The 27,718-nt window shown below is 45.1% G+C and overlaps 1 protein-coding gene across 2 annotated transcripts; it reads right to left on the reverse strand.

Moving 5' to 3' along the window:
- Positions 1 to 4,352: 4,352 nt before the first annotated feature.
- On the reverse strand, positions 4,353 to 27,718 carry LOC115329120. 2 transcript variants are annotated; one of them, XM_029990602.4, is made up of 5 exons: positions 27,571 to 27,718; positions 23,807 to 23,963; positions 16,348 to 16,695; positions 14,221 to 14,419; positions 4,353 to 4,922 (listed from the first exon to the last, which is right to left on the reverse strand). In XM_029990602.4, exons 1-5 carry the CDS (start codon positions 27,587 to 27,589, stop codon positions 4,767 to 4,769), a joined length of 879 nt encoding a protein of 292 aa, XP_029846462.4. In that variant the 5' UTR covers positions 27,590 to 27,718; the 3' UTR covers positions 4,353 to 4,766. The 2 variants fall into 2 exon arrangements, with proteins under 2 accessions (XP_029846462.4, XP_040357380.1); XM_040501446.2 differs by lacking the exon at positions 27,571 to 27,718 and having other exon boundaries at positions 23,807 to 24,116.

Genomic DNA, 27,718 nt, shown 5'->3' on the forward strand with positions numbered 1-27,718 from the left:
AATCACAAAACTTTTTCGGATGCTCAGATACTGTGTTTAGAAAAAAGATTTGACTGGGCAGTGCATTTGTTTTGTGAAATTATGGAAGAGCAATATTTCCTCAAACAAAATTTACAGCAAAAAAAAAAACAAAAAAAACAACGATTTGCTTTGGTTCAATCGGTAGGCAGTTAAGTTTTTTAAGCTAAAAATTAAAAAGAGTTTTTGTGGGACATTCGAGCAATTTATTGGTCAAAAGTGTGAACGAGTGCAAAGTCAGACTTGATTTCTTCTCCGTCGTTTCTTTTTTCTCAAATTCCTAAAATGTTTTTAACTTTTTTTTTTTACTTTGGCACACGAAGGTTAATCCGCGCGCTATATAGAAATTATGTGTTAGTTGTGAAGTCTACGGTTGCAAGCTTGCTTTTTTTATATTTTCAAAAAACAAATGCACCACCCAGTTGCACGTTTGAGCTAAATTACAGCGTCAGAGCGTGAGAAGGCGATTTTTTATACTTACCTGAAAAGAACTGAGTCCTTTAGCTCTCCTTGTATATATTAGACATTCACTGTGTGCATTACCCCGAATGAAGTAAGCATATTGCATTTGTGTATAGAGTAATGTCATAATGTAATTTCTGGTTTTAGTCTTGCATTACGATCTCTGTAATTTTACTTGGCTAATTCACTGTTTTCCTCATTCCATTTGGGATACTCTTCGTGATTATGATAGGGCAAATGACAGGAGATACTCCGAGACTCTGGGAAACCATTTACTGTACAATGAAAAAAAAAGTAAACGAAATGCTGAAGATACAAATGACTATACACAGATGAGTCTAATAAATAACGGACACTTCACACATCGGTAATTATTTAAGTGTGTTGCCGGAGCTCGAAGGTTACAAAGTCCCGGCCGTAGAGTTGATTGTCATCGTGCTAGTAGGCTTGCGAGAAGCTGTGGCACTGGAGGAAGTTGCAAATGACGGTTGCTGAAGCAGCGCCGGGCAATCGATCCACCAGAAGGTCAAGTGGTTGTATCATGGAAGCGATGGCGTTCACTGTGGCTGGTCACCTTCTGAGCTTGCGTCTGACAGGTTGGCAGCTTAGTGCTTCAGGAGGAAGGACCACTTGGAACCAGAGTGTCCCAATAAAAATCGTCCTTCTGCTTCCAGCTTTGTCGCCGACCGATCCCTCAGCGCACTGCACCTGCCACACACCTCCTCACATGGCACTTCGTGTTCTCTGTTTTTTTTTTTTTTTTTTTTTTTTTTTTTACGTATAAAACGATTATGATACAATAGGCCACATTGCATTTCTCAAGCTTTAAACATACTGAATACTTGTATCCGAATAATAAAATATATATTTCTCAAACATTTTCTCCATTGAACACGACTTTTTTTTTTTCTTGTACCATTGTGGAACCGGTTTGGTGCGCATAAAGCCGAACATTCATAAACGTTGGAACAAATGCAATTATTTTGACAACAAAAAATTCCCGGTGAACCAATCGTACTTCGTGGAAATAGGAATACATAGACTCATATACAGACGGACCAATATGTCGAATCCCCTAGAGTATTGTCCCATATAGATCTATGCACCAAGAAATAAATATTCCGATAGACCGGCACGCCGATAGGCCCGCGCGCCGATACATTATTGCTTTTATAGCATGTGCCAATAATCCTAAAATATGGGTTTTCTGTATCGAAAATGTTTTCTTGAGAACCCAGCCCATATCCTCAGCATTTAACGTCAAAAATGTCCGGAGTGTAGGTTATTCTGGTGTATGTGTGAAATGTTTTCGCATTTTTATTTTGGCAGCCGATTCGGCAGGTTGACCCGGACATCACTTTGACCGTTATGGGGGAATTATAGAGCACAATATTATACCTGCCCTACACACAAATCTTAGTTGTCATACTCAAACAGGTGCAAGGTCGTTTTTCATCATTTTTTAAGTATTCGACAATGTCTCCCAGCTGTTTTATCAGTTTATCTTATCGAAGTTTACATTTTGACATTTATACTTCGTTTCAGCTTCGGTCCGAGCGCGGCCAATGTTATGAGCCGAAGGGCCAATCAAACAGCGAAAGAGGCACAACGTCCTGGCGTGCTCTCTGCAGTTGATAGGACCAGCCGGTATTCGCCGTCTCTCTGTGCGTGCTCCTCCGCCGGCTAGTCTTATCAAGGACAGAGAGCACGCCATGACGCTGCGCTTTTTGCTGTGTTTGATTGGCCCTTCGGCTCATAATATCGGCCGCGCTCAGACCGAAGCTGAAACAAAGTATAGTACCAGCTTAATTTGTTATTTCATATTTTTTTGCATGTGGCGCGCAAAGTTAAAAAATCGTCACGACAGATATTGATCAGGGGTCATTATTTAATGCACTCAGCACACTAAATAAAAAATCAGATCTTCCACGCATAACATCACTGAGCATCCGGATCTAGGTAGCATAACAATATAGAAATATTCATTCATAATTACGAGCGTGCCGCTGCCAAACACGAAAGTTACGTTTGATACGCATCTATACGAAGTCTCCCGTCTAACCCATCTGAATAAGTATGTTCTGTTACTGCTGATACTCTCTAAAGCACCCTGTGACATTAAAAAAAAAGGGTCGTTAGATACCGGAACGATTGTAATCTTAGAAGGCTTCGCGACATTTCAGTTCCGTTCGTTCGCTGTCCAGACATGCATACGTTATGAACAATAGCGTTCATACGCGCTTAATAAAACGTACCTTAGCGAATGACTGAAAAAATATATCGTATGCTCGTATCAGGCCGCACAAAAATACGCGAGCAACACGGGTGACTCGGTAATATTCCTAAATAAATATTGCAACCTTCTTTACAAAGTAAAAACAAAAGTAGGCACAACTTTCTTTTTAAGTTCTTGAATGACATTTGACGTATCGCAAAGAGCCTCTGCTTCTAAAATATTTCGCTGGTTTTTAATAACACGTCAGGTTTCCATCTGAAAGTACTGTACTCACTGACAGACTAAAAAAATAGACACGGGGTCTGGTGCGTGTTGTACATCTCATTATATTACTGTCTGCTAATTCCGCATTCTGATCGGTTGCGGAGTACTAATTAGATGTTCAGGACACGCGACGCCCAGCGTTTCTTAAGCCGATATAGTCAAAGAGTGAATGAGAACGACAAAGAGGAGTTTCAGTTTTCCCACGGCTTTCGGTAGAGCTTCCTATCCTCACTTCGGCGTCTGTAAGACTTCGGCGTCAACAAGACTTCGGCGTCTACAAGACTTTGGCGCCTACAAACCTCGGTGTCTACAAGACTTTGGCATCTAAAAGACTTCGGTGTCTACGAGACATCGGAGTCTACCAGACTTCGGCGTCTCGTGAGGATCGAGCGCGCATACAAAGCACTCCGGAGGGCACCGAGGGCGCGCTCGAGGCCAAGCCTTCGAAGGAGACGCCCTGCACTTCCCATCCTGTCTCTGACTATATGACTATAGAAGCGTCAATTATTTTCGCGACCTCTTCAGACACGTTGAGACACATGTTGCACGAAATATCACGAGTATTTAGAACGAAGCTAACACAACAAACAACGCATTTCTGAAAAAAAATGCTTAGTGACTTTCTATTCTACACAATTGAAGCACAACATACATTATCAATACGCAATCTGTTACGAAGTAGCATGCGGGGTGTGTGATATTCATTCCAACATATTAAAAAAAGGTCAGATTTAGATGTGTCGTTATTTTTATCAGGCTCGGCGGGCATTAGATGAGAAAATAATAATCGTGGTATTTTGAAGAAATAACAAAGACTCGTTAATTAACTTTTTAATTATTACTTTTCGGCGCTCCTGTGTTAATTGCAGTACTGACCGAAATTACTATTAGAGTCCAGACCACTGGAAGAAATTTGAGTAAATGTAATTATAGTTGAGCTAGTAATCCATTAATTTCCACGTTTTCCAAGACGATTTTAAATAGTGCGCTAAGAAAAACAAAGAAAAAAAAGCGCCTCAAGCCCGGCCTGCAATGACGATGGCAAGAGTGACGTGTTAGATTCAATCATCTCGTCACTATCTCGGCAGCGTGTCCCTGGTGGGTTCACCGGCAACAGAGGTGACGACGTCAGTGAAAAGGTTACGTCACTCTTCTAAACGTCATTGTGGACAGGGCTTGTAGAGCTCTCTTTTCACGCAATTTTTAGGCAGGGAGAAGAAACGCGAAATTCGGTAGAATATTATCCCACAAATCATTAATTTCTTGATAACTCTTCACAGCGGTCTTGCCTCCCCAATACTAATTACCGTCAATACTGCATTTGCAAAATGAGCCCTAGGAGCGATAATTAAAAGCACATTAACACATTTAATTTAATTTGTTAGCATTCCCTGACGATTTTCTTCTGATTTAATGTTCATGAGCGTAATAAATACATAACAAATACATAAATCTGTTTAAATTAACAAGTCAAACACCTTGTATACACACACATTGTTGTGAAGAGACTTCACACGGGTGATATATCACAGGTCAGGCGTTGATGAACATTACAGTTGTCAGCGGTTTGAAAATGCAAATATTTCCGGGTCCCTTCGACGCCAGCAATCAAATGTACAAGCAGTTGGGAAGCAAACTAGCTGCTGATGGTAGAACATACTATTTTAATACAAAACACCGAGACTGGGGAAATGCGAAGGACAAGCAATAAACACGTAGTCTCACTTTGTGTTGTCGCGTTGTCCTTCGTCTTTGCCAAGTGTCGGCGTTTTGTCTCAAAACATAGTCAAATGTCCTTGCGGCAGATGTAAGGTAGCACAGTGAGTAGCAGAGTATTTTGATTCGTCATGAGGGAATTGACGGTCATGATGTCAGCGTGTTGAACATCCGTGCCGTTCACTTCCACGATCTCGTCATTGACTTCCAATAGTCCTCGCAGCGCCTGTAAAAGATAAAACAACAACAGTTGGAAGTGTTTTTTGTTGCTGAGTTTTTGCTTGTAACGACGGAACGTTACTATGTCGAAACTATAATCTGTTTGTAATAACAAAATTTATTTATTATAAGTTCAAGGCTCAATCATTCACCGAGTTATATTATACCCCTATCTTGCATATTTGTAGATTGTATCTTAAATATATCAAATAAAGTTGCTCAATGTAAACGTAAACTTTTTGTCCTGGCTTATTACACTCTATGGGTACGCTGTATTTTTTTATAATAAATCAAATGGCGAACAAAACTCACTATTAATATTGACCCACCATTAATGCTAAAGAGTGCAATCCAGTACGAGCTTGTGAGCTCCGTGTCTTCTTTTTTTAGGTTCCTCTAAGCGTAGAATCTCCATCTAAATTGCGCCTAACAACGTAACTATCGCGCAAAAAAAAAAAAAAAAAAAAAAAAAAATTCTGAGAAACAATTTTTTTTTTAAGGCGTGTCCTTTGTTGTTGTTGTTTTTTTTAACGTTTTCTTTCTTTATTTCATTGTCATATTAAGTTTAGAGGCAGACGACGCTGCGAGCTTCTAGGATCAATCAAGCGGAGTCAAACGCTCAAGTCACTTGACCTTCTCTGTTTGTGTTTGGTTCGGCGATGATAGGACACGTACAGGTACATGACAAACATCACGTGGGTGCTCTTTTGACGCTGTCTGATCGGTCCCAATAGCTCGTAGCGTCGGCTGTGCCTGGACTTAAAGCGAAACCAAGTGGTGGCGGGACCGCATTTCCGATTGGTGTGTTTAGCGTCCCATCCCCCCCTCCCCCCCCCCCCCCCTTTACATCAGAAGCGGTCCCGCAGTGGCAATAAATGACGTCACGAATGCCGGAGTATCACGCTGTCGGATGTCGCGATCCTGGTGGTTGGGTGTAGACGTCCCGGCGAAAATTACGACAAATGAACGTGGGTGTCGCTGTCGTCGCTGTGTCCCAACTCCTGGCTGTCGAAGCTTTCGTGGTCTTTCAAACTAAAGAGCGACCTGCAGCAGAACAGGCGTCAGCCACATCCACCGCTGCTGCCATGACACCATTAGGATCACAGTCAGCAACAGCGTGACACTTTTGTGACGTCACAAGGCGGATATTGAGGGACCACTTTCTTGAACACGGTAAAGAGATGAGTCGGAGACGCGTTCCAGGCACCACATACTCCTCGATAACAAAGTTGTAGTGCTGAACTTTCGGCGTCACCTAAGGAAAGCCGACACGAGACGGAGGTTTGGCACGAGAGCCGCGTCAGCGTTGGGCTGGGGCTGGCGTCCAATCAGTGAGAACACGAGTCCCAACCGAAGGCTGACGTCACACTCGCGTTCAATGTGTGCCCAGCATAGGTCTTCTTTAGCAAAAGCAATAAGCTCTAGTGTAACGAAAATCGGTTGCGAGCGGGTCGGGACAACATAAAGAACATATATACCATAGAGGGATGTGCATACGCGTACAAAGCATGTAAAAGTAAAATTAGTCATAATTAGTCGACTGTAACCATTGTTAGAGAGATTGAACCGAGCGGCGCAGTGAGAATTAGACTTCAGACCGTGCCATCTGCAACCCGAAGCCTTTGCTCGGTGACATAGTAGGAGGCGAGCTGAAGCACGAGCAACACGACTAGGTGTGACTCGAGAGTGCCTACAAAAGTAGAGGCGAGTGTCGTCGCGAGCAGCTGGATTCCGAATAACGAAGTGTAGCTCTTTAAGCAGCGTTACTAGACTAGCTCGGCTACAGAACGAACAATAGTACCCCCCACCCCCCCTGCGGCTCTCCTCCCATCGTTCGACGCGCCACAGTGTTTGAAGGACGGCTGCTAGGTAACTGCAGAGCGGTTTATAGAGAGAGTTTGACCGTAGTACATTGGGAAGTATAGGAGGCAAATGAGGAGGCGCCATTGGCCGAAAGAGGGCTGGCCGTGTTCCAGGTCGTCTTCACAAATTTGGATGTGGCCAGCCAGAAGCCGCGAATAATAAATACCCTGGCGGTGGTCGCGGGAGACAAAATTAAAAAAAAGTGCGTTGGAGTACCTCTCGGGGACTGAAAATATGGTGGGAGTGATTTTTCAATCACGGTCGTGCAAAATAAAAATGTAGCAAAACGATCGACGTAATCCATACACCAGGCGCTGAGGGCCAAGACACTGCCGTCCGAGGGGTCAGACTCCGTTTGAGCAGAACGGAGTTCGAGCGGCATATTCGATTATTGCATATTTTTGCATGATCATAATCGAAACATTACGTGCACCATATTTTCAACCACGAAAAGTTACTTCCTTTAACTCTTACGCGCTTATTAAAACTGTTTCTAGCTACCACCGCTAGGGGATATTTTTCGACTTCTGGTTGGCCAAGAGAGCTTGCCAAGCCCTCTTTTTGCGTCTGGTGCACGCCCTAGCTCTGCCCACCCCTCCCGTTGACCAAACTCTTTCTATATACGGCTTTGGGTGACTGTTATGTACGTTTCGAAGCACAGCCTATAAAGGTGGTGTTTCACCGCACTCTATGGAACACACACTTTTTAAACAAAAATCTAGATGGCGATTCAAACGACGTAACGCGGGCTGAAGAGAGTAAGGGAGGAGGGGAGGGAGGGGGAGGTGCCCCCCTCCGCGGAAGTTCCACAGCTGAGGTAATCTAATAACGTTGTCTCCCAGTAATTTCATGACGCCAGCGGTCCCGAATAAATTGAAACTGGTCTCAATAATTTATATAAACCCAGGAAGCAAGTGAGTACGTCGTGCGTGTACCGCATCGGAAACCACCCAAAGCATTCCTTAAGCGAATCATAATGCACGGATAATTCAAGCGTGAAACATTCTGTGCTCCCCGGGGTTATCAGAATGATCGAGGCAAGCTTAAAATTTTTGTTCTGGACCCCCGCTTGAAACTCGGGAGTAGCGCCAAGCCGCGCGGTCATGTCGCCTCGTCGGTATTGGTGAGCACCGAACGCGAACTTTTTTCTTTCGGCTGATAATTCGGCGGCGTGGGATGGGAGCTAACTAAACCCCGCAAAGAGTTCGAAAAGAAAGGTTCCCGCAGGGTCTTTGGTTATGGGACGGTACATTGCTCCTTCATAGGCACCGACAGGACTATAACGGCAGGAAGGTCTTTTAGTTGTCCCATCTCCAGCGCGAGCATCTTTCATTCGATAGCGCTTCGGCGTCTCGACAGCGAGCACGGGCAGCCAAAGCACCGTGGAGGGCAATGACGAGTGCTGAAGGCGGAGCATTCTAAAGAGACGCCCCGCCGTTCTCATCTAGTCAATTACTATAGCCGAGGAACCACTATGGTGCCTGGAACGCGTCTTCGACTTGTGTGTTGACTAGCCTCCTCTATACTAACAAAGCCTGGAGGTTCGACGACGGAACCCTAGAGTGCCGAGTAGCAGATTGGGAGCGCGAGGATCTGGTAGCACAGAGCATCAAACAGCCATTCCTTGGGGAACCTGGACGTCAGCGCGCAGCTTTTGCAGCGGCGAGGAGCCGAAACACACTTGTTCGCTCGGGAGAAGTGTGTTTCGGCGTCTCGCCGCAGCGGGGCGCCAGTCACGTGGCTCTCCTGTCATATGTTTTCTGCCGCTCCACCTGTTCCATTTCGACAACCGCTTCTCGCGGCGACCTGCCAGGCTTTGTTAGTATATAGGAGGCTATGGTTGACCCCGTCCAAAAAAGTGCTCCCTCGATTTTCGCCTAACGTCGTCATAGAAGTGTCATGCTGTTGCCGTGCGCGATCTTGGCGGTGTCCCAGCAGCGGCGGTGCATAGATATCATACATACTAACTCTAGAGAAAAAGGTCCGCCATTTTCCCATGCACTCTGGCCGCCGCAAGCGGCGGAGCATGCAGGTAGACCTTCGGGGTCCCACACATGGTTACCAACTGCATTCGAGTTCACGAATATAATCATATCATCACAGCAGTTTCATGAACTTCAACAATCCACGAACTTACCGGTGGAAAGATATTCGCGTTCCTTTCGAAGCTTTCGTTTTGCATAGCGCGCAGATGTACGGCCTCCCGTCAACACTAAACTAAACCAGACAACCGGCTTCGCTGGCTTCGCGGGTGGCCGCGCCCCAGGAATACGAAACCGCGCAACCACCAGATTTCCGAGATTTCGACAGAAGGGAAGTTAATGCAGCGTAATGAGTATACTGCTTTTTATAGGCGTTAGAATAGCTAAGATTTTCGTTTGTAATGTTAAATGATCACTGTTTATATTGCTGAGAGTTTTCAGTCTTCGCGATTACCATTGCGACTGTCGTCCTTCAGCAGGCAACATTGGTTTCTTTCTCTCGTGTTCTGTCGCTCTCTTTCGCGCGATCTTTCACTCGGGACCCAGGATGTAGGCGCGCGGAATTTGCTTCTCCTCCTCACCCACCTTTACCCCGCTGCGGTGGTGCATGTGGCAGAGGCCTCTTCAGCTTGACGGTCCACGGAAGATTCATCAGTCAGTAGCTGGCACGCCGCGACGACAGTGACACTCGCGTTCGCTCGTACTTTTCACCGGGACTTCTAGCACCGACCGCCAGGATCGCGTCAGGCAACAGCATGACACTCCGGCTTCTGTGACGTCACTTTTTGCCACTTCGGAACGGCTTCTGATGTATGGGCGGAATAGGACGCTAAACACACCTGTCGGGGGAGCGTTCCAAGCGCCGTACTCTATAAGGAAAAAAAAAATCCGTGCTTGAAAGGTTTTCTCACGCTGCATGAACTCTTTCAGTATCGCGGAGAGCAGTTTCGCATCGACCACGGTCCCCCCCCCCCCCCCCCCCCCCCCCTCGAAATGCAACTGGGCGACGAAGTCTTTTGCATCGTAAAAGGAGCTTAAAAGAACTCCTCCCAGCTATTTCAGGCAGATTCCTTCGAAGGGGTGCTTAAAAGAACTTTTTTTAGGGTGCAAATTATGATCAAGCCGAAGAACCCTTAAGAGGTATTTTAAGAACAGATTTTTTGTTTTTGGTTTAGAGTATAGCACCGAGCTCGGATATGAGGCGGTTGAAGCGCCACCGTTGATCCAGTGCTCGCGCAGCGGCAAAGCTTACAAGACGGAAGCGCAAACGCGTGTAGTCTTTGCTGCAAGACGAAACGATACGAAAAGCGAGAGGAACGTCTCAACTTCACCCAAAAAGTACACGACCCGAAGTCTTTCCAAAGTTATCGACAGTCGATTTTGAGAATTCGGTACACTAAAAAAAAAAAAAAAGATACTCTTAGCATGACATTGAAAATGAGTTAAAAAATAAGGAATCGCCATTATCCACGCAAGTTTTAGGGATGCATCTCTTTCTGGTGTAACGATCAACCTCTACCGGGGTACATTTAACATAATTTGTCGAGTTGACAAACGTTTTACAAAGAAGGTTCAAACATTCCAAAATCAGTAGTGTGAGGACGAGACGGGCAGATCCAAGGATGGATACCTTGAGCGACTGCTCAATGTGAAAATCCAAGAACAGACGTGAACTCTTGAGCAGGTAAGAAGTGGTAATAATATTGTCGCGCGCCAAGTAGGCAGCGCGGCCATGGACGAACGGTTATCGCGCTTGCCTCCCACGCGAAGTTCGATTCCCGGGAGATACGCGTTCTTTTGTTTATTCTTGCAGTTTAATATTCTGGTGAACTCGGCTTTCGTCCCCCCCCCCCCCCCCCCACTCCCCCGCTTTCCTCCCAATCACAGGAGCACTTTCCCAAAAAAATTAATTAAACGCGTTTTAAATTGAAAGAGAGGTTGCGGTTTGGTAGCCTTGTGCTACTGCTACCTTACGTACAGTTGGACTGCTTTTGACTCAGATATGTTGAAAGTAGTTCGAGTTTCGTTTATTGCTCAGGACAAAAGTTTGCCCCCCCCCCCCCCCCCCCCCTCGGCTCTTGGGAGTTTCGTGGTTTTGTTTGCGGCTCTTAGGACGGGTCAACCTGGCCACCCCTGGCATATAGGATCCCTGCCTGGAGAACACACGATACGCTTGGAACTGGATGCCGTTCCGTACGCCGTGTCCACTCCCCGCTGGATTCCCGTACCAATGAAGGAAACGGTAAAGAAGGAGCTAGACAAGTTATAGCTAGAAGGAATGATCCGAAGGGTTGAAGACTCAACAGAGTGGTGCGCCCCAATCGTGCCGGTGCAGAAGCCTTCAGGTACCGTCAGAATCTGCGTCGACCTGACCCACCTAAACAAGCTCGTACGACGGGAGCGCCACTAGCTTCCAACTGTAGAGGAGCTCATGGGCAGCTTCCAAGAAGCTTGCGTGTTTTCAAAGCTGGACGCAAGTTCTGGATTCTACCAGATCCACCTCTCGGAGGCTTGTCAGGAGCTCACCACTTTAACTTCGCATGGGAGGTATTGCTACCTGAGGCTACCCTTCGGCGTGACTTCAGCCCCAAAAGCTTCCAAAGGAAACTTTTGGGGCTGAAGTCACGCCGAAGGGTAGCCACAGGGAGTTCACGAAGTTTTGGAATTCTTAGAAGGCGTCCGTTCACATGGGTGACATCTTGGTGTATGAAGCGAACAAAATTGAACACGAGAGTTGCCTGCGCAAGGTGCTCGAAAGGCTACAACAAAAGGGCGTGACACAAAACAAAAGAAATGCTGCTTCTCCGTCGAAAAAAATATCCTTTTTTAGCATGATTTTCGACGCCAACGAAGTACGTCCCGACCCCGAAAAAGTTCGGGCAATCAGAGAACTTCCCCATCCGCAAAACGTAGCTGAAGTTCGGTTTCTTCTGGGCATGGTAAACCACCTTGCAAAGTTTCTTCCTGTTGCCGCATCTATGCCAGCACACCTTCGCAGCCCTTTATGCACAGACGATTACTGGTTATGGGGTCCCCAACAAGAACGGGCGTTCGCCAAAATCAAGGACGCCTTATGCTCGGAAAAGTGCTTGCACGCTACAACCCAAGATATCCGACGATTGTCTCTGAAACTTCATCGTACGGCCTCGGCACCATACTGCACCGAAACCAGCCATCGAGGGATGACGAAGACGTAAGAGCGGTACTCCCAGATAGAGAAGGAGGCCCTTGCTCTGACATAGGCAGCAGAACGTTTCGACAAGCTCCTGACAGGTCTCATTTTCTTCTTCGAGACAGATCATAACCTATATTCCGTTGCACCGCCGCGACCCACTCGACTCCCTACCCCCAAGAAATAAGAGGTTTCAAATGCGTCTTATGAGGCCTTCCTACACCCTCACGCACGTCCCAGGTAAAACCATTACCATGGCAGATACACATTCACGAGCAAGAGGCATTCGGTACCATCAAAGGGGATGCTCTCAGAGGAAGAATATCGGCGCACGTCGACGCCCTCATCCGAGGACTGTCAGCATGGAATAGTCTTCTAGACCGTATACGCTAAGAGGAAAGGAACGATCGAGGGTGTTCATCATTACTTGAAGCCTGCCGACAAGGATGGCAAGACAGACACAAATTACCACAGCTACTCAAGCAGTACTGGGCACAATGAGGCAGCATCACGGTTTGCCACGACTTGCTGCTAAAGGACACCAGACTTATCATCCCAAGAAGTCTCCGGAAAGAGATGCTCCAAATGCTTTATGAAGGCAACACGTGCATCGTTCGCTGCAAGGAAAAAGTCAAAACATCGATCTGGTGGCCGGGACTCAGCAAAGACATAGCTAGAGTCGTGTCCGACTGTCGTAAGTTCGCTACTGAACGCGTAAAATTTTCAGAACCGAGGATCCCATCCGAAACAACGTAACGCCCATGGGAGAAACTGAGTGTTGACCTGTTTGAACTAAAGGGAGAGATGCACCTTGCTGTTGTCGAATATCAGTCCAGGCACCCAGAGCTGGCCTTGCTGAAGCGAGGCACGTCATCTGTGGCGGTCATACAACGCTTGAAAAGCATCTTCGCACGGCACAAAATCCCGAAGACCGTGGTTTCGGACAACGGGCCACAGTTTTCCTCGTCCCCTTTCCAAGACTTCGCAAGAAGATACGGGTTCACGAACGTGACATCCAGTCCTCGGTACCCGCAAGCAAACGGTGAAGCTGAACGAATGGTAAGGACTCTCAAGCTCCCCTTGAAAAAAAGCAGAAGACGCTTTCCTTGCTCTGCTAAGCTACAGAAATAACCCAGACCCTACAGGGTTTATCCCGCACAGCTTCTTGTGAGCCGACGATTGCGCTCAAGAAAGCCTTGCGCTCCATCCTAGCTCAAACCGCGCGTGGTAAACTCTTCTTGGAAGAAGAGGGACGAAGAGTATTTGCAGAAGCAGAAAACGTACTTTGACAAGCGTCGTGCTGCTAAACCACTGCCTAGTCTTTCTGCCGGCAACCAGGTGTGGCTGAGAGACCGAGGTGTTGCGGATACTTTCCTTAGCTCCTCGGACGCACCAACGTCCTACTGGGTTAAGACCAGGGACGGAGCCTGAAGAAATTCTGACACGGATTCGACCTTGTCTGAGTCGGCACCTATACCGTCCTTAGAACCAAGGTAACCGAATATCTCAATAGATTTTACTGCGAATGGGTACTTTCTTGTGTTTCGTTATAAGCCGGCGTTAGCGATCGGCAAGAAAGCATTTGTGAAAGTCGCTGCAGATGCTGGTCAAAAGTATCTGAAAATACTGCCGCGTGCTCGGCCGAGAGGGAGAACGCGCGTGGCTTTCCCGCAAGCGCCCGGGGTTCGATGCCTGGCGCCAGACGCTACTTTTATTCATTCGCTCTTCTCCGGACTTCTTGAAGAGTCCTGCTTAGGCATACCCCGAATGTTCGACGCTCCAACATTCTAGGCCGAATGTCTGAGATAAGGGGCCCTGCATGGCCTTACCGAATCAGTATCGAACATTCTAGGCCGAATGTTCGAGATAGCGAGTGTAATAGATAAGAAGCCCAGCATAGCCTTGACGAGTCAGTCTCGATATAGCCAGCTGTAACACCGAAGTAATTAAAAGAAAATATTGCTACCCGTTTCGCCTAAATTAATAAGGAAAAAAACTCATTACTTTTTTAATGAAAGAAAAGTTCGAAAAAAAAATCACGCAAGCAAATCCAAAACACAAAACACGCAAAAAAAAAAGTTAAATAAAACTGAGCATATGTTGGGAGTGGTGTTCTGAGTCCTTGTTGTGTTTGTTTTCTTTTCGTTTTTTTCTTGCCTCGAAGTTTCTTCAGTCTGACCGAGCACTGCAGCTCGTATGCTTACGAGTTCTCATTTCCCAAATTCTTTTTTCCTCCGCGTCTAATTAGCTATAGAGTAGTAAAACGATAACTGTGCAATTTGCCATACCTGTTCTGTGTGGCCGTCGTGCATGCGGGACACGAAGACGCCTTGGTGGTCTCGGATGCGACCCCGGGCTAGGAAGAACCCGAAGGACTGTCCCTGAGGCCGACTCAACTCGACCACGTGGGACCCGTCCGCGTTTCCCTGAAGGAGCTGTCCGCACACATGTGCCGGCTGCCCGCCCGTCCACAGTGGGTCGGTGTCACTTCGGAAGCATGAAAGGCAAGCAAAGAGAGGAATTGATGCGCATCAAATGATTAGGTTACGCCATGGGAAGTCTCAAGGAATCTCGCTTTACTTAATGGTTCCGAGGCCTCAAGATTTTCTTTCTTGGCATTGTCATCAGTCACGAAATAGAGTTAGTATTATCTGAGGTAAAAAAAAAAGATAAAAAAAATACGAAAAACGCAAGTCTAGCTTCGGGTTTAAGTATGGCAGTCAATCACCAAGCTTTCCTACGTTTTTTTTTTTTGTTTTTTTTTTTTTGTAGAATTATGTCACTCGTTGTGGTAAGACGGGGTGGATTTCATATCCGCGTACTGATTATGCCCGTGTCCCACTAGAGCGACAGACAGAAACAAACGACAACGACATGCCTCAAACCAGAGTCTTTCGCGATTTGAGAGGCTTCGTAGAATAAAGGAGGCTATGCTCAATCACGAGCATCATGCACGCGAGGGTACCTTTGGCAGACTCGCAATCGCTCGCGCTTACTTCACGAGCACCGAACGACTAAACGCCTGCCAAAGGTACCATCGCGAGCATGCTGCATGGGTGTGAGGCTTGTCGCTGTCTTTCGTTTCTGTCTGTTGCTCTAGTGGGACACGGGCATTACGGCTTTAGACATTGCAAATACACTTTGACGTATCTATAGTCTAACGTACGAGCTTGATAAAAAAAAGAAAAAGAATATGAACCACACTGGGGTAAAACAAATCTCAACCAAAGCAACATCGTATCACAGAGAGTCTGGTTTTAATTCTGTGTCTTTTCATTGACACTATACCCGTTTTCACCTCAAGAAAAAAGCAAGTTTTGAGCATTGTTCATACGCGGTGCGAAGTAGTTCTCACGAGATTTGGTTGTCAGGGGGAAAAGTGATGCTTTTAGCGTTGGAAACGCTTGCGTCTTGGCAAGATAGCATATATGTAATCTAAAATTCACCTGCATATATCTTAATTATCAAGATAAAGAGGGAAATTAGTAATGCTCCACGTGGAGCCGGACGTTTTTTACTACGGTTTTTGAGGTAAAAACAGGTATAGATTTAAGTGTTTTTTTTTTTTTTTAAATTTAGGTATGTTTATTGTACCTAGTCTTAATAATCCAAATAGTCATACTTTTATATAATTTTTTTTAAATGTTTTACTGGCTCTTCCGGCAAACGTTTTGTCAGGGATCGTAAAACTGCAAAAAAAGCAGCTTGCAGTCCTGGATTTCTCCATTTCTTTTTAATTCCTTGAAGAAAACTAAAACTATTCACATTGAACTTTGCGGCATAGACGTAATATCACTACGGCGTTTCGTTAAATGCCTTTCTGTTATCGAAATTTTAATTACCCTCAAACGAAATGTAAAACGAAATAAGATACCCCACAAGTATTGGATTGCACTTTTTGTCCGCAAAGTGGCGTAAGAAATATTTTTTTCTTTTAATTTACGTGCGTGCGCCCAAAAGTCTAACTTTTGTCAAACCTTTGTCCAACTTCACGTTAGAAGTTTGAAACAGTCGAACTTGGTTAAATTTGAACTTCGGCAGTATCGCTAGCTACATCCCTATTGGCGAGTTGAAGGTGCTGGTTCTCTTGTAAACCTCGTTTTTATTGACGCAGTGTAGGATGCCTGACGTTTCGTTTGCGAACCGAAGCTCGAAAAGACGATGTGCGATCTTGCGAATGATATTTATAGCTACTTCTTTGTTTTTAAAAAAAGAAAATTATCGCTAGCGATCTGGATCTCCTATGACCACAGATGCCTGCCTTTATGTCCTATAGTTCCGAGGCGACCGAAAATCGACGCTAACACTGCGGACATTTTCCTCTAGGTTTAATGCAAGAAGTCTATTGTCGAAAATAAGTAACAGCCAGATGTTAGCGCTAACACACCTGACACCGCAGTCACTGTAAGGCCTACCTGTCTGCACTGATTTGAACAGCGGGTCCCTGGGACGTGAGGTGCCTCTTCTTGCGACGAAAGCTCATCCGCTCCTTGAGCCCAGACACCCGAGATGTGGACTTCGGTCGCGGCGTCGGCTCTTCTCCGTTCTGCCGTTCCTGCTCCGTCGCCACCGCCGCCGAGATCTCGCTCTTCTGCGGCCTGTAGATGCTCTCCGTGCTGAAGGCCCTGAGCAGGGCCGACTGGGCGCCGCGGCGCAGACCCCGGAAGCGTTCCCGAAGCGTCCACGAGCCTTCGGACAGGGACGACGACGCCGCGGAGTTGAGAGAGCAAGTGGATCTCGTGCCGCGGTACAGGACGGAGTCGCTGGATTGGGAAGAGAGCGTGTCAGACAAATTAAAGTAGTTACTTCCGCATGCCTGTTAAGTATAGTCACTGAGGGGATTAGAACTGAAAGTTAAGTTTCAGTTGCCTCACCTCCAGCGCGAGCTTCCTAGCTTGGATAACGTCCCCTAGCCTTTGAACGGGCATGGACATCCAAAGCACGGTGGAAAGCAACATGCGTGTGCTGGAGACCGGCTAACCGAAAGATACGCCCAGCCGTTCTCATCCTGCCAGTGACAATAGCGCAACGTGCCTCTAAAAACAGAAAATTAATTTTTTTTATACGCAAAAATAATTTTTTTATTCGCCGATCGCCCAGTGTCCGCCCTAATGTATCGCTATAGCGGTCAGGACCAGATACTAAAGTTTCATTACTAACCGTTATCTGATTCAAAAGTTACGTGATATTCTCTTAAACTTTGATTGGAAAAAGGCGTCCCGTTTTCGGCAGCTGACGCCATTCAGCTTTATGCATTCCTGGACTTCATCGGCCGTCATTTTCCCATTAAATTTTTTTTAATTGCTCATAACTTGGAAACTAGATAACAATAAGCTCTAAAACTCTCGCATCTGGTCCGGACCACCGCCGCTACATTTAAGCGGAAACTAAACAATCGGCGACACATATCTTTCTCCTAATTTGTGCACGAAAGAAAAATTTTTCCTTTGTGGCGCGGAAAAGGGGGGGGGCGGAAGGACATTGCATATAAAATTTTATCACTAGGCTTTCACTAAAATCGGTCGGAAAACTCAGCGGCTACGCGTAAATATTTCCAATTCTCATCGAGGGTGTATTTACTGGAGCACTTTAGCTTGAGAAATTTCAAGGCCCATCTTCCTTCTTGTGAAAAATGGGACGAACATCCTTGCCACGGTAAACTGCGGACGACAACGCAGGTGGCCGAATTGACAAGGGTAGGGAGGCTCAAGTGAGGGTGGGTGGAACTGCTAGACCGGGGATCACGGTACATGGACGCCATTTAATTGCTAAATTTTGCTGCGAGTCTATGGGGCAAAGGGTCGTTTTATTTCCTAACTCAGGTCATAAGAGCCCATTAAGGTGCTTGAATAATATACACAAGGTATAAATTATTACTTTTCCATAGCCACCAGTTTTGTTGCGAAAGGTTAAGTATTTTTTAACGCAAAACTGGTAAATTCCGCCATCTTAGACGTTGCTGCTTGTCTGGCAACTTTGCTTTCTCCGCTCGTCGTTTGCAATTCTCGGAGCGAGAAGGAAGCGAGAGAGGCTGCGCCAAGGCGCTCGTTGCTTGCAATGGGAGACGAGAGGAGGAAAGGCGCATGGAGCAACAGAGTTACAACAGAGCGGGCGTCTGCTCTCCTGCAGGCAACATTGGCGCATACCTTTCTCGAATCCACTGATCTCTATGGCAATTGCTGGATCGCGCTTCCCTGCTTGTTCGCTGCAGCGCGAGTGAAGCCACCGGACTTCACTCGCTTGGGATACGATTTGCCGTTTTTGCTAGCCTTTGCTGCGGTTTTCCAGCGTGCTGTGGCCACGTTTTCTACTCGTTCGTCGTCATTCGCCGAAGAAGTTTTTTGAAGACTCTGTATATTGTTGAGACTTGCCGTTGTGAACACGTGGCAAATTTTACGAAAGTGCAGTGTCGCAGGAAAAAGGCGCAACGCGTCGAAAGGAAGGGCTGGCGGCGTGTTCAAAGTTTCCTTGGCACGCCGAAGTGCCGTGTCTCTGTGCCTTCGCACGCTTGGATACCGACCAAGAACCGACGCCGTGTGTATGTGTCTAGCGAGTGCAATGTGCGTGAAGCTGTTCGTGCCTCTGAATCAGCGTCTTTTCCCCTCGCGGTTTAGGAACGAGCTTAATCCAGCGTCCACTAGCGACGGAAGATGGGGGGAAGGTAAGTCTTTTTTTCGTCCTTAGACGATTTACACAATACCGTGCACAACAGCTCCTCATCACTGATCAGTGCTGGCTTATTATCAACCTACTTAATTGCACTTGACGTTTGAGCGCGGCTCGCCTAATTGTAATTGGTCAGCAGATTGCACACGACCATATCGGCCGCGCTTCGAAGATTTTCATTCTCGCTGTCTTGTACTTTTGCTTTCGAAAACCCCCCTGGCTCCACAACGTTGCCCTATTCGTGCTCCCACGGAATCTATTAGAGTAGATTTGGGACATAGCCATGGTTAATATAGTACATAAGAACACGTACAGATCTCTCCATTTTATTGATAGCAACTCACCGGAACAGCTGGACGATCCAGAACTCCGTGGCCGATATATATAAATGATCTAAAGGCTTCTACGCGCGACACACGTTCAAAACTTTGGCGCGGCGTCAATTCTTGACCGGTATCCAAGCGTGCGAAGGCACAAAGATGCATCACTCGGCGTGCCAAGGAAGCTTTGATCACGCCGCGACACCGGCGACACTGGTTTTCGACGAGTTGTACCTTTTGATACGGCTTCACGCACATTGCACTCGCAAAACACATCCACACGGCGTCGATTCTTGGTCGGTATCCAAGCGTGCGAAGGCACAGAGACACGGCACTTCGGCGTGCCAAGGAAGCTTTGAACACGCCGCCAGCCCTTCCTTTCGACGCGTTGTGCCTTTTTCCTGCGACACTGCACTTTCGTAAAATTTGCCACGTGTTCACGACGGAAAGTCTCAACAATACACAGAGTCTTCAAAAGCTTCTTCGGCGAATGACGACGAACGAGTAGAAAACGTGTCGTCAGCACGCTGGAAAACCGCAGCAAAGGCTAGCAAAAACGGCAAATCGTATCCCAAGCGAGTGAAGTCCGGTGGCTTCACTTGCGGGAGCGGCAAGCGCGATCCAGCAATTGTCATTGAGATCAGTGCTCGAATCCCCTGTCTCAGGCGCCGCCATTAAATTGCAAACGCTCTCCAGGTTTTGAGTTGCACCCACCCTCATTAGAGCCTCCCTAAACAAGGGTTGTGCTTGTGGCGCCATCTCCCGATAGACACAGTGGGCGTACGACGCACTCAGTCGAAAGCAGACGGCGCCGTCGTCTGCTCGCCGCACGTATCAGGAGATGGCGCCACAAACACAACCCTCGAATCGCCGCTCTCTCCCATCTGGGTCGCCGTCTGCCGTTCAGCATGACAAGGCACTGTTTCATTCACGGGGACGACGTGTTGATATGAGAAAAGGTAAAACGCCCTACCAAGAAACCCTTTTTAGGTTAGTTTGAGAGTGCTACGAGCAGGCACCAAGTTTTCCGGCCAATTTTAGAGCCAGCCTAAATTTTCAAGCGTTGGCGGCAACAAGTTACGAGTAAAAGCGTTACAGGTAGCCCGTGTTTCTTTTTTATATATATATATATAACGCAGTAACGCACTCGTTACTTTTTTTTCTTCAAAACAGTAAAGGGTAGCGCGTTTGCATTGTCTATCTTGAGTAACTGGTAACGAAGTTACGTTGCTTTTTACATCTTCCCAAGAGTTAAAAAAAATACACTTCAATTTTTCCGTGTTGCTAGGCGCCAAGTTATGTCAATTCTTTCACTTATCGCACATAACTTCAAAATCAAAACCGTTCGAAAAATAAGAGAATTATATTAGGTTTCTGCATGGACATAATGTTTCTTGAAATATGGCGCTTATGCATACTAGGTAACCTCAAACTAATAAACCGTTTTAATTTTATAAATTAGAAATAACACAAAAGTAACGTGCGTTACTTTTTATTTGTGACAGTTACTGTTACACGTTCCTTTTATTCTCGAGTAAGATAGGTCCGCAACTCATTTCTTTTATTTGCAATAGCGAGTAGCATAATTTGTTACATTTTAGCGGTAACGCCTAAAACGACGAAAACACCGCATAGATTGCAAGCGTACAAAGTCGGAAAGCGCACGCTGGGGCATTTTAATGGTGTTGGAAGTAACGCGTTACAAGTAATGAAGGTACTGATGACGTTTTGGTGTTCCGGTAACGTACAAACTTGCTTGTCGGAATCCGAAATGGCTAACGAGTAAGTAGTTTCGTTACTCTTTTACAGCGTTGTCTACCACAATTACGTTCCTCGCTACTTTTGATTAAAATTAGTCACGTTTTCTATCCCTTTAGAGGTAAATGCGCCATCGAGGCCTCGCTGCGTTCTATAAATTTGATAAACAAAGAATTCAACTAGGAAATCGCTCTGTGAATCTTTAATTGTTGTCCAAGTTCGTATGAGCGGCTTATTGCTGCCAACTTCTGAAATCTAAAGTTATACAAAAGTGCTGTAAAGTTGTTATATTTCCTGAACGATAAGGAATTTCAGTAACGCGTCAACTTTTCACGAACTGACCATTAATGCTATTTCGTTACATATTTCCGGTAATAGACACAGCACTGCATTTTTAGTACACCTACGTCCACCCAAAAAAAAAGCTGCACGTGGGCAGTGGCGTAAGTTGCAAAACCTGGCCTCAATGAGTTCAAGAAACAAAACATGCGTTTTTACTTGCGATAATAACGTGATACATACATTTAACACTTATATACTTACTAGGGGTTATTATTTTATTTCAATGCCGAAATTAATATTCACGACTAAAAACGCACTACCTTCAACAAAATAGTGTAACATTGAAACCACACACACACAAAAAAAAAGAAAAACACTTGAGTATATATTTTTACTTTATTTAGTTATTTCATTTTATTTCATCTTAAAGGCCCCCTGAAGAGACGGCATAGCTGGAGGGACAACGTACTAGCAGTCAATTAGACGACTGCACACAAAATACACACAGAAATAAAGTTAAAAAGAATCTGCCGAATAAGTGGACAACTAAATTTCGCGGCGGCTATTAAGTGATCATGCAGCTCAAACATTTCTGAACCTATAACGGCATCTTCGACAAGGTCCTTGTCTCTTAGTTGTACTGTTAAATTAAACTTTTTTTTTTTTTTAACGCAGCTTTTGGGCGTTTATTTCTGGCTTGAACGGGAATTTCCCGCTAAATTTTGCAGAAATATTTCGCCGCTAAATTTAGTGGGCAAACGTTACTGGGAAGTTACTGGGAAGGTACTGAGAGGGAGGAGGGGCATACCCTCCCCTCCGTACCCTCCCCTCCTCCTCCTCAAGAGTTACGCTCTAATTCGGCATTACAAAAAATTGTAAACGTCTTTACTTTTTTTTTTTGTTTTATCGTTCGTTCTTTCAGTAAGAAAAAAAAAAACGGGGAGAGTGTTTCTTCTTTTGGGCGAGATAATGAACCTGGCATTGCATTGTTCCATTCTTCTTATGACGTGAAAAAGGTGAACGTTGCATGATGTCCACTGTGCTCTTTAAATTCACCTCCACCAGCCCGCACCAGTACAGAAAAGTGTAGCGCGGTACAGAAAGGAAAACGGAAATGTACTTCCGGTTATGTTTTCAGATAGGCTGCACTCGTAAATCGAATATACGGCGGTCTGCACCGAGTACACATGGTGCAAATAAATCGAACGAGTTAGGGGACAGCGTGTAGTAATATCACCGAAACAGTGATAGCTGGTTCAAGCGAGCATGTCGTAATTATGAATACTTAAAACAGAAAGGATAAAAACACGGAGGACGTTCACAGCGAACCACACTCTTTCAGATACCAACGACGAATGTTTATTTACGGACACGAAAAATTCGCGCGTCGACCAGGCCGACACAGGCGAATTATTCGTGTCCAAAAATAAACATTCGTCGACGCGCGTCGACCTGGTTGACACGCGAATTTTTCGTGCCCGAAAATAAGCATTCGTCGTTCCTAACTGAATGAGTGTGGCTGTCTGTGGACGTCATCCGGGTTTTTATTCTTTCTATTTTAGGTAGTGATATTCAGACAAGATTTCCTGGGTGACTAATCGGAGGGAGAGCGGTGCACTTCTAAAAACGCCACTGACAACCCCAAGACCCTTACCGTTTATTGTTTCAAACGCTTTAGAATGGTGTCACATAATAAAAGAAAAAAATTGTTAGGAACAAAAGGACTTCCATGGTGCGCCAACGCGCCTTTCATAGCACCCCTTCACCGGGCTGGTTTATTTCGCGGTCTTTCCGATGACATACAGGGCGAAGGAATTTAGAAGCTCGCACGAAACTTCGCAGCTGCACGATTTCAACACGCGTAACTTTCTTTTTATATAATTCGCTTTTTCATTTTCATTTATGTTTTTATAAATTAGTGTGAAGAATATTTTTTCTTATTTTAAAATAATATACATATGTATATTAAAAAATTGTTTAAATTATAGGCTAAATTCCTATCCATGTTGCGCATATGAATGAACCGATACAGGTCTTCAGCTATCTCAATTGAAAAAAAGTAAATATTGCTTGTCTAGACATCTCTGTCATTTGCAAGTGCCGAAGTGTAGTACTAATAATAGAAAAGAGTGAATTCGTTATGCTTCATCTTTCCTATCCAATGAGTATTTTAATCACTATATGGAAGCAGTAGGAACAAAATGTTTTCTCAATGTTAATATTTTACTTTGCCTTTGTTCCTTGATGGCATGGTTGGCGTACTCATGTATACCTGACTCGCAATCACGTCGAACTACTTTTCTGAACCCATCAGATTTTTCTACCGTGTCGTAGCTAGAGAAAAGCTAATTTTCTGCTATCTTTTCTCTGGCCATTACTCGCATGCTTATGTAGAAAAAAGAAGTTACGTAATGCACAGTATTGAGATGTATCGCATCGTGTATTTAAGCATCTCAGGATTATGTCAAACAGCAATTTTTAACACACTCTTTCTTGAGCCTCGACTTCATCAAATATTTTATCGAACTTACAATTTCAGATAATATTTGTTATCGTCTCACATATAACCTCTCTGTTTTCGGCCGTTTCTACAAATCAGATCTAAGGTCATTATCCACCCTATTCCCTCCTATGTTAACATTTTCACTGCATATAAACAACAGAAACAACGCACTACAGTCTCACGTGCTCCGTGTCGATTATATTCCATGTCTTACACGCCACTTCCTCATATACCGCCCTTTCAACATCTCGAACAAAATCGAATGACGATGTTTATGATAATAGTAATTCAATCTCGAGATTGCGAACCTCAACATACTCCCTGCTCGTCACAGGTATTTCTTACCTGGTGTGAAACGAATTCGCAGACGGCAAAGACGACTTGAAATTATCCTCCATAATACACGGCGTGCTTTTGATGCGTAGAATCGTTGATGAGACGTCACATTTTTTCTTCCTGACCCGCGCTGGATTCACACCGCCCATGCCCAGCTTGTCAGGACCTGTTGCATGGAAAATCATCACATACACTTTGGCACGATGCATGACGTGTTTCGCGGGGATCCCGCCTGAGGCATGTCGCATTTCGCTTCACAATTGTATCTTATCGAGGTACTCGACCACGTCCAAGCCGCAGAGCTGGACAATCGACAATTGAGATAACTTGAGGTTGGAGCGTGGCGCTCACCTCTGGGTAGCCCTTTCTAGATAATCGAGACAACAGCACTGTTTTCTCCCGGTGGCACGCTGTAATTCACTGAAATTATTTATGCGTTGAGGTGCATACGAATAGCTTTTCTAGCATAAATAGTATAACAAAATATTTTCTAGCATGTTCTATAGAACAGGCAATGTCAACCAGGGGGATCGGTAGCTGATGTGTCGACGCGCCGCACCGATCCCCATAGTGACGACGTTTGGGAGGAGAGAAGGGGGGGGGGGGGGGGTATTGTCTTAACTCCCACCCTGTCAGTTTTAAATTGGATATGCATTCTTCCGGCAAGCAGTCGTGTACACGCTACTGCATGGTGAAGGTTGAGGACCCCAGGCTAGGAGCGGCACTGCACTCACCAAATTTCTCATCAACAGCAGAGACGCCAGACGCCCATTAGGGCTGATAAACCTCCTGCTGTTTCAACAAACACGCAACACAATTAAAAACGCGCTAAGTTTGTGTTTCTTTTTTCTGTTTTTCTTTAGATAATTCCCCGTGACTTCACAAAGCTCGTTTACCGAAATAAAGGGCTTTGTATGACACCATAGAAGGGGGCGTGAGTTGAAAAGGGTGAACCAGATTTTTTATGATTGTGCCGCAATGTAATGATTCGGTGCCAATTGCCTTAGCATTCCTTTTCAAAGACAAACAGGACTAATACGAACCTTCATAGTATCATATTTATTTACCGTCTCTCCAATAGGCTGGTTGTTAACGTCAGATTATCTGTTAAATTGGTGAATACGTTGCGTTTTTAACAATACAAAGTGTGCTTTAGCATCGTAACAGTAAAGGCTCTCCTTGGGCATGTCCCGTTGTCCCCAATTTTGCCCTGCCAGTTTTAATACAAATGATAGTCAAATGGGTGTGTCTTCGAGGATGTATACTGCTTGATGCACGTTAAAGAGTTAGCAGTCGTACTGCGCTGGATAAATGTTGCCCCCCTAACTTGAACCACGCAGTAGGTTCGTTTGATTTACCCTCACCTTCTGCACAAGTGAACAAAAAAAAGTGTAAGGAAGTGGATTTTTTGGTCGAACATTGAGGCTTAATACTAAAACCACGCTGAGGTCATACTTTTGAATCATTGTATATGACGCGTAATGAAGCGATTGTTTTCTGTCGACATTTGCGAAATCACTGACCGAAGTAACCCGCGGTCGAAATTTAAATGTATCACGCACGATAGACGCCCGTTTACACACCTGTGTTTGCTTGCGACCGAGTTCTTGTGATCTCTAAGAGAGAAAACACGACTACGCTGGCGCCATCTATGAAGAGACTGTGGAACTGCCTTCACTAGATGAAAGGTTTGGCGGTATTTGCGAGATGAAATATACGTCATATCTATGCGAAATGATTGTTTTGTACACCGTTAAAATGCTTTCAAGACAAAAAATAAAAAAATCATGTGCGAAAAAGTTGGGAAATTACGGAAATCCCATGTGCAGATGGCACCGTAATTGATAGTCGTAATGGACCTTTTTCGCATAAAGACGGCACCAAGCGGCTAAAAGTCCAACTACGGTTGGTGGATGAAATGAGAGCTGTGATACCTTCCCTGCTTTCTCTGCGGCTGATTGGAGTCCCGGAAGAGGCAGGAGAGGTAGTGCAACCGTTCTTCCTGACGCCAACCGAAGGTTAAACTTTCGCCGTTGTGAGAGGAATGCCTGCGCCTGTGCAGAACCGTTCTTGAAAAGGGTCCATTGATTACAAGCACTAGATCATAAGCCGTCACGTTGTGTGAACCAGCTTTTAGAATGGCGCATCAAGATCGAACGGAGCAAAATAGATGTTTTGGAAAATCCAACGTCCCACGGGGAATTAATGGAGAAATTCTGCATTATGTCTTTTCAAGGAAGGGGTGCTTTGAGTTCTCGCTACCTAAGTAAATCCTGATCAAGCTTTAAGGTTTGTTTATATGATAACTGCTGTCTTTGGTGTAATGGTATACTGAGCTGTATTGATATTATTCCATTAGTTATTTCAACTGTGCAAGACTGTCTAAGCCTGTAATCTGTGTAAGCAGTGTAAGTTTTATGCTGTATATGGCTGCCTGTGTAAGACTCACCTTTAAAAGTGTGCTTAAGATGCCACTTAGGAAAGCCAGCTAACATAACCGATGTATTGTTAGTTGGCTCCTTTAAGTGGCATCGCAAGCACACTCCCAAAGGTGAGGTTTACACAGGCAGCGAACTTGAGCGACACAGTAGCAACATTCCTACACTCCTAGAGTGTTAGACTGTTTAGGCTCTAAAATGACGTTCTTGAGTGTTCGGGCTCCAAAATGGTAATTCACTAGAGCCGTAAAAAACAGCCCACACAGCATATAAAATGTACGTACTACATAGCCCCTGCTGAACCAACGTGGGCTATATCCAAAGCAATTATAGGCAGCTAAGTATCGGTTTCCAACGCTTTACAACCTGTGGTCCTTATTTGAGAAATGGGCGGTAAAGTAGGCTTAGTGTCCCTCTGGGTTCACTGTGGGACGTACCCGGGCTTGACAATGTACATATATGTGTATTTAGCCCTTCGTTATTACAGCAATGGCAGCTTTGGTTTGAACATTGACAACTAGGATATTGTTTTACGTTATAATAACGCCGGCTTCATTTCTAGGCTACGGATGAGCAGAATGGGTTGAACTTTACTCCGGGATTTTCACATTACACCCAACTGGTTAACAAGTGTTAGAAACGGGCTCAAAGCTCCCTTACGTGAACAGAATTGGCCCAAAATGATTCACTTACTAGTAACCGCATTCCGGACTTCGGATTTCTTTTTTTTTTTTTTTCAGAATGGTACATGCATAGACAAAGCCATTGCAACTGAAGTAACGTACTTATTTGGGGCTTACGTATAAGTACTTGGCGAACATTTAAGTGCGATATATGGAGGAGGCAGGCGCAGCTTTCTTAGTGCGCCGGAAAGGTAGGTGAAATATAAATTAATGATATCTTCCCTTTGTTGAATCCTGTCAGCCTTGCGGAGCTAAGATATGAAATGAACTAGTGGAGACCCGCCCAAAGATGGCGTGATGCAAAGGTATCAAATTGTGTGCTTAGTGGAATGTCCGGAGTAGGTTATTTATTACATACATGGATTATAAATGGCAGATCCGGAAAACAATACTATGTCACTAGTTATTTGGTACTGTCATGTACTTCGATTATACAAAACAATATAAATATTTGGCGACGGACTTAAAACCCTCTACCAAAGTTTGACACTGACAGTTTCGAATGGGGTGACCAAATTGTTGTGAAATGCGCTTGTACAGTGCTAGACTTTTGTTATAAAATAAAATTTACGCGCTCATGGGAGATACCTTTCAGTCACACATCTTTGACCACTTTTTTAACAATTATCACATTTGTAACGCACGACTTTACCTTTGAAAAGAGTTGGCATGCTGCTGCTCCTCGGCGATGACGGATCTTGAGAAAAGGCCCCACCTAGAACACTCCACCGATTGAGAATGCTGGACTTGATTGCGATGCGGCTGACATCTTTCACAACTTCTGTTTTTGGGGAGAGAGC

Source organism: Ixodes scapularis, unplaced genomic scaffold (assembly GCF_016920785.2).
Source record: "Ixodes scapularis isolate PalLabHiFi unplaced genomic scaffold, ASM1692078v2 PGA_scaffold3__209_contigs__length_174095766, whole genome shotgun sequence".
Classification (NCBI taxonomy): Eukaryota; Metazoa; Arthropoda; class Arachnida; order Ixodida; family Ixodidae; genus Ixodes; species Ixodes scapularis.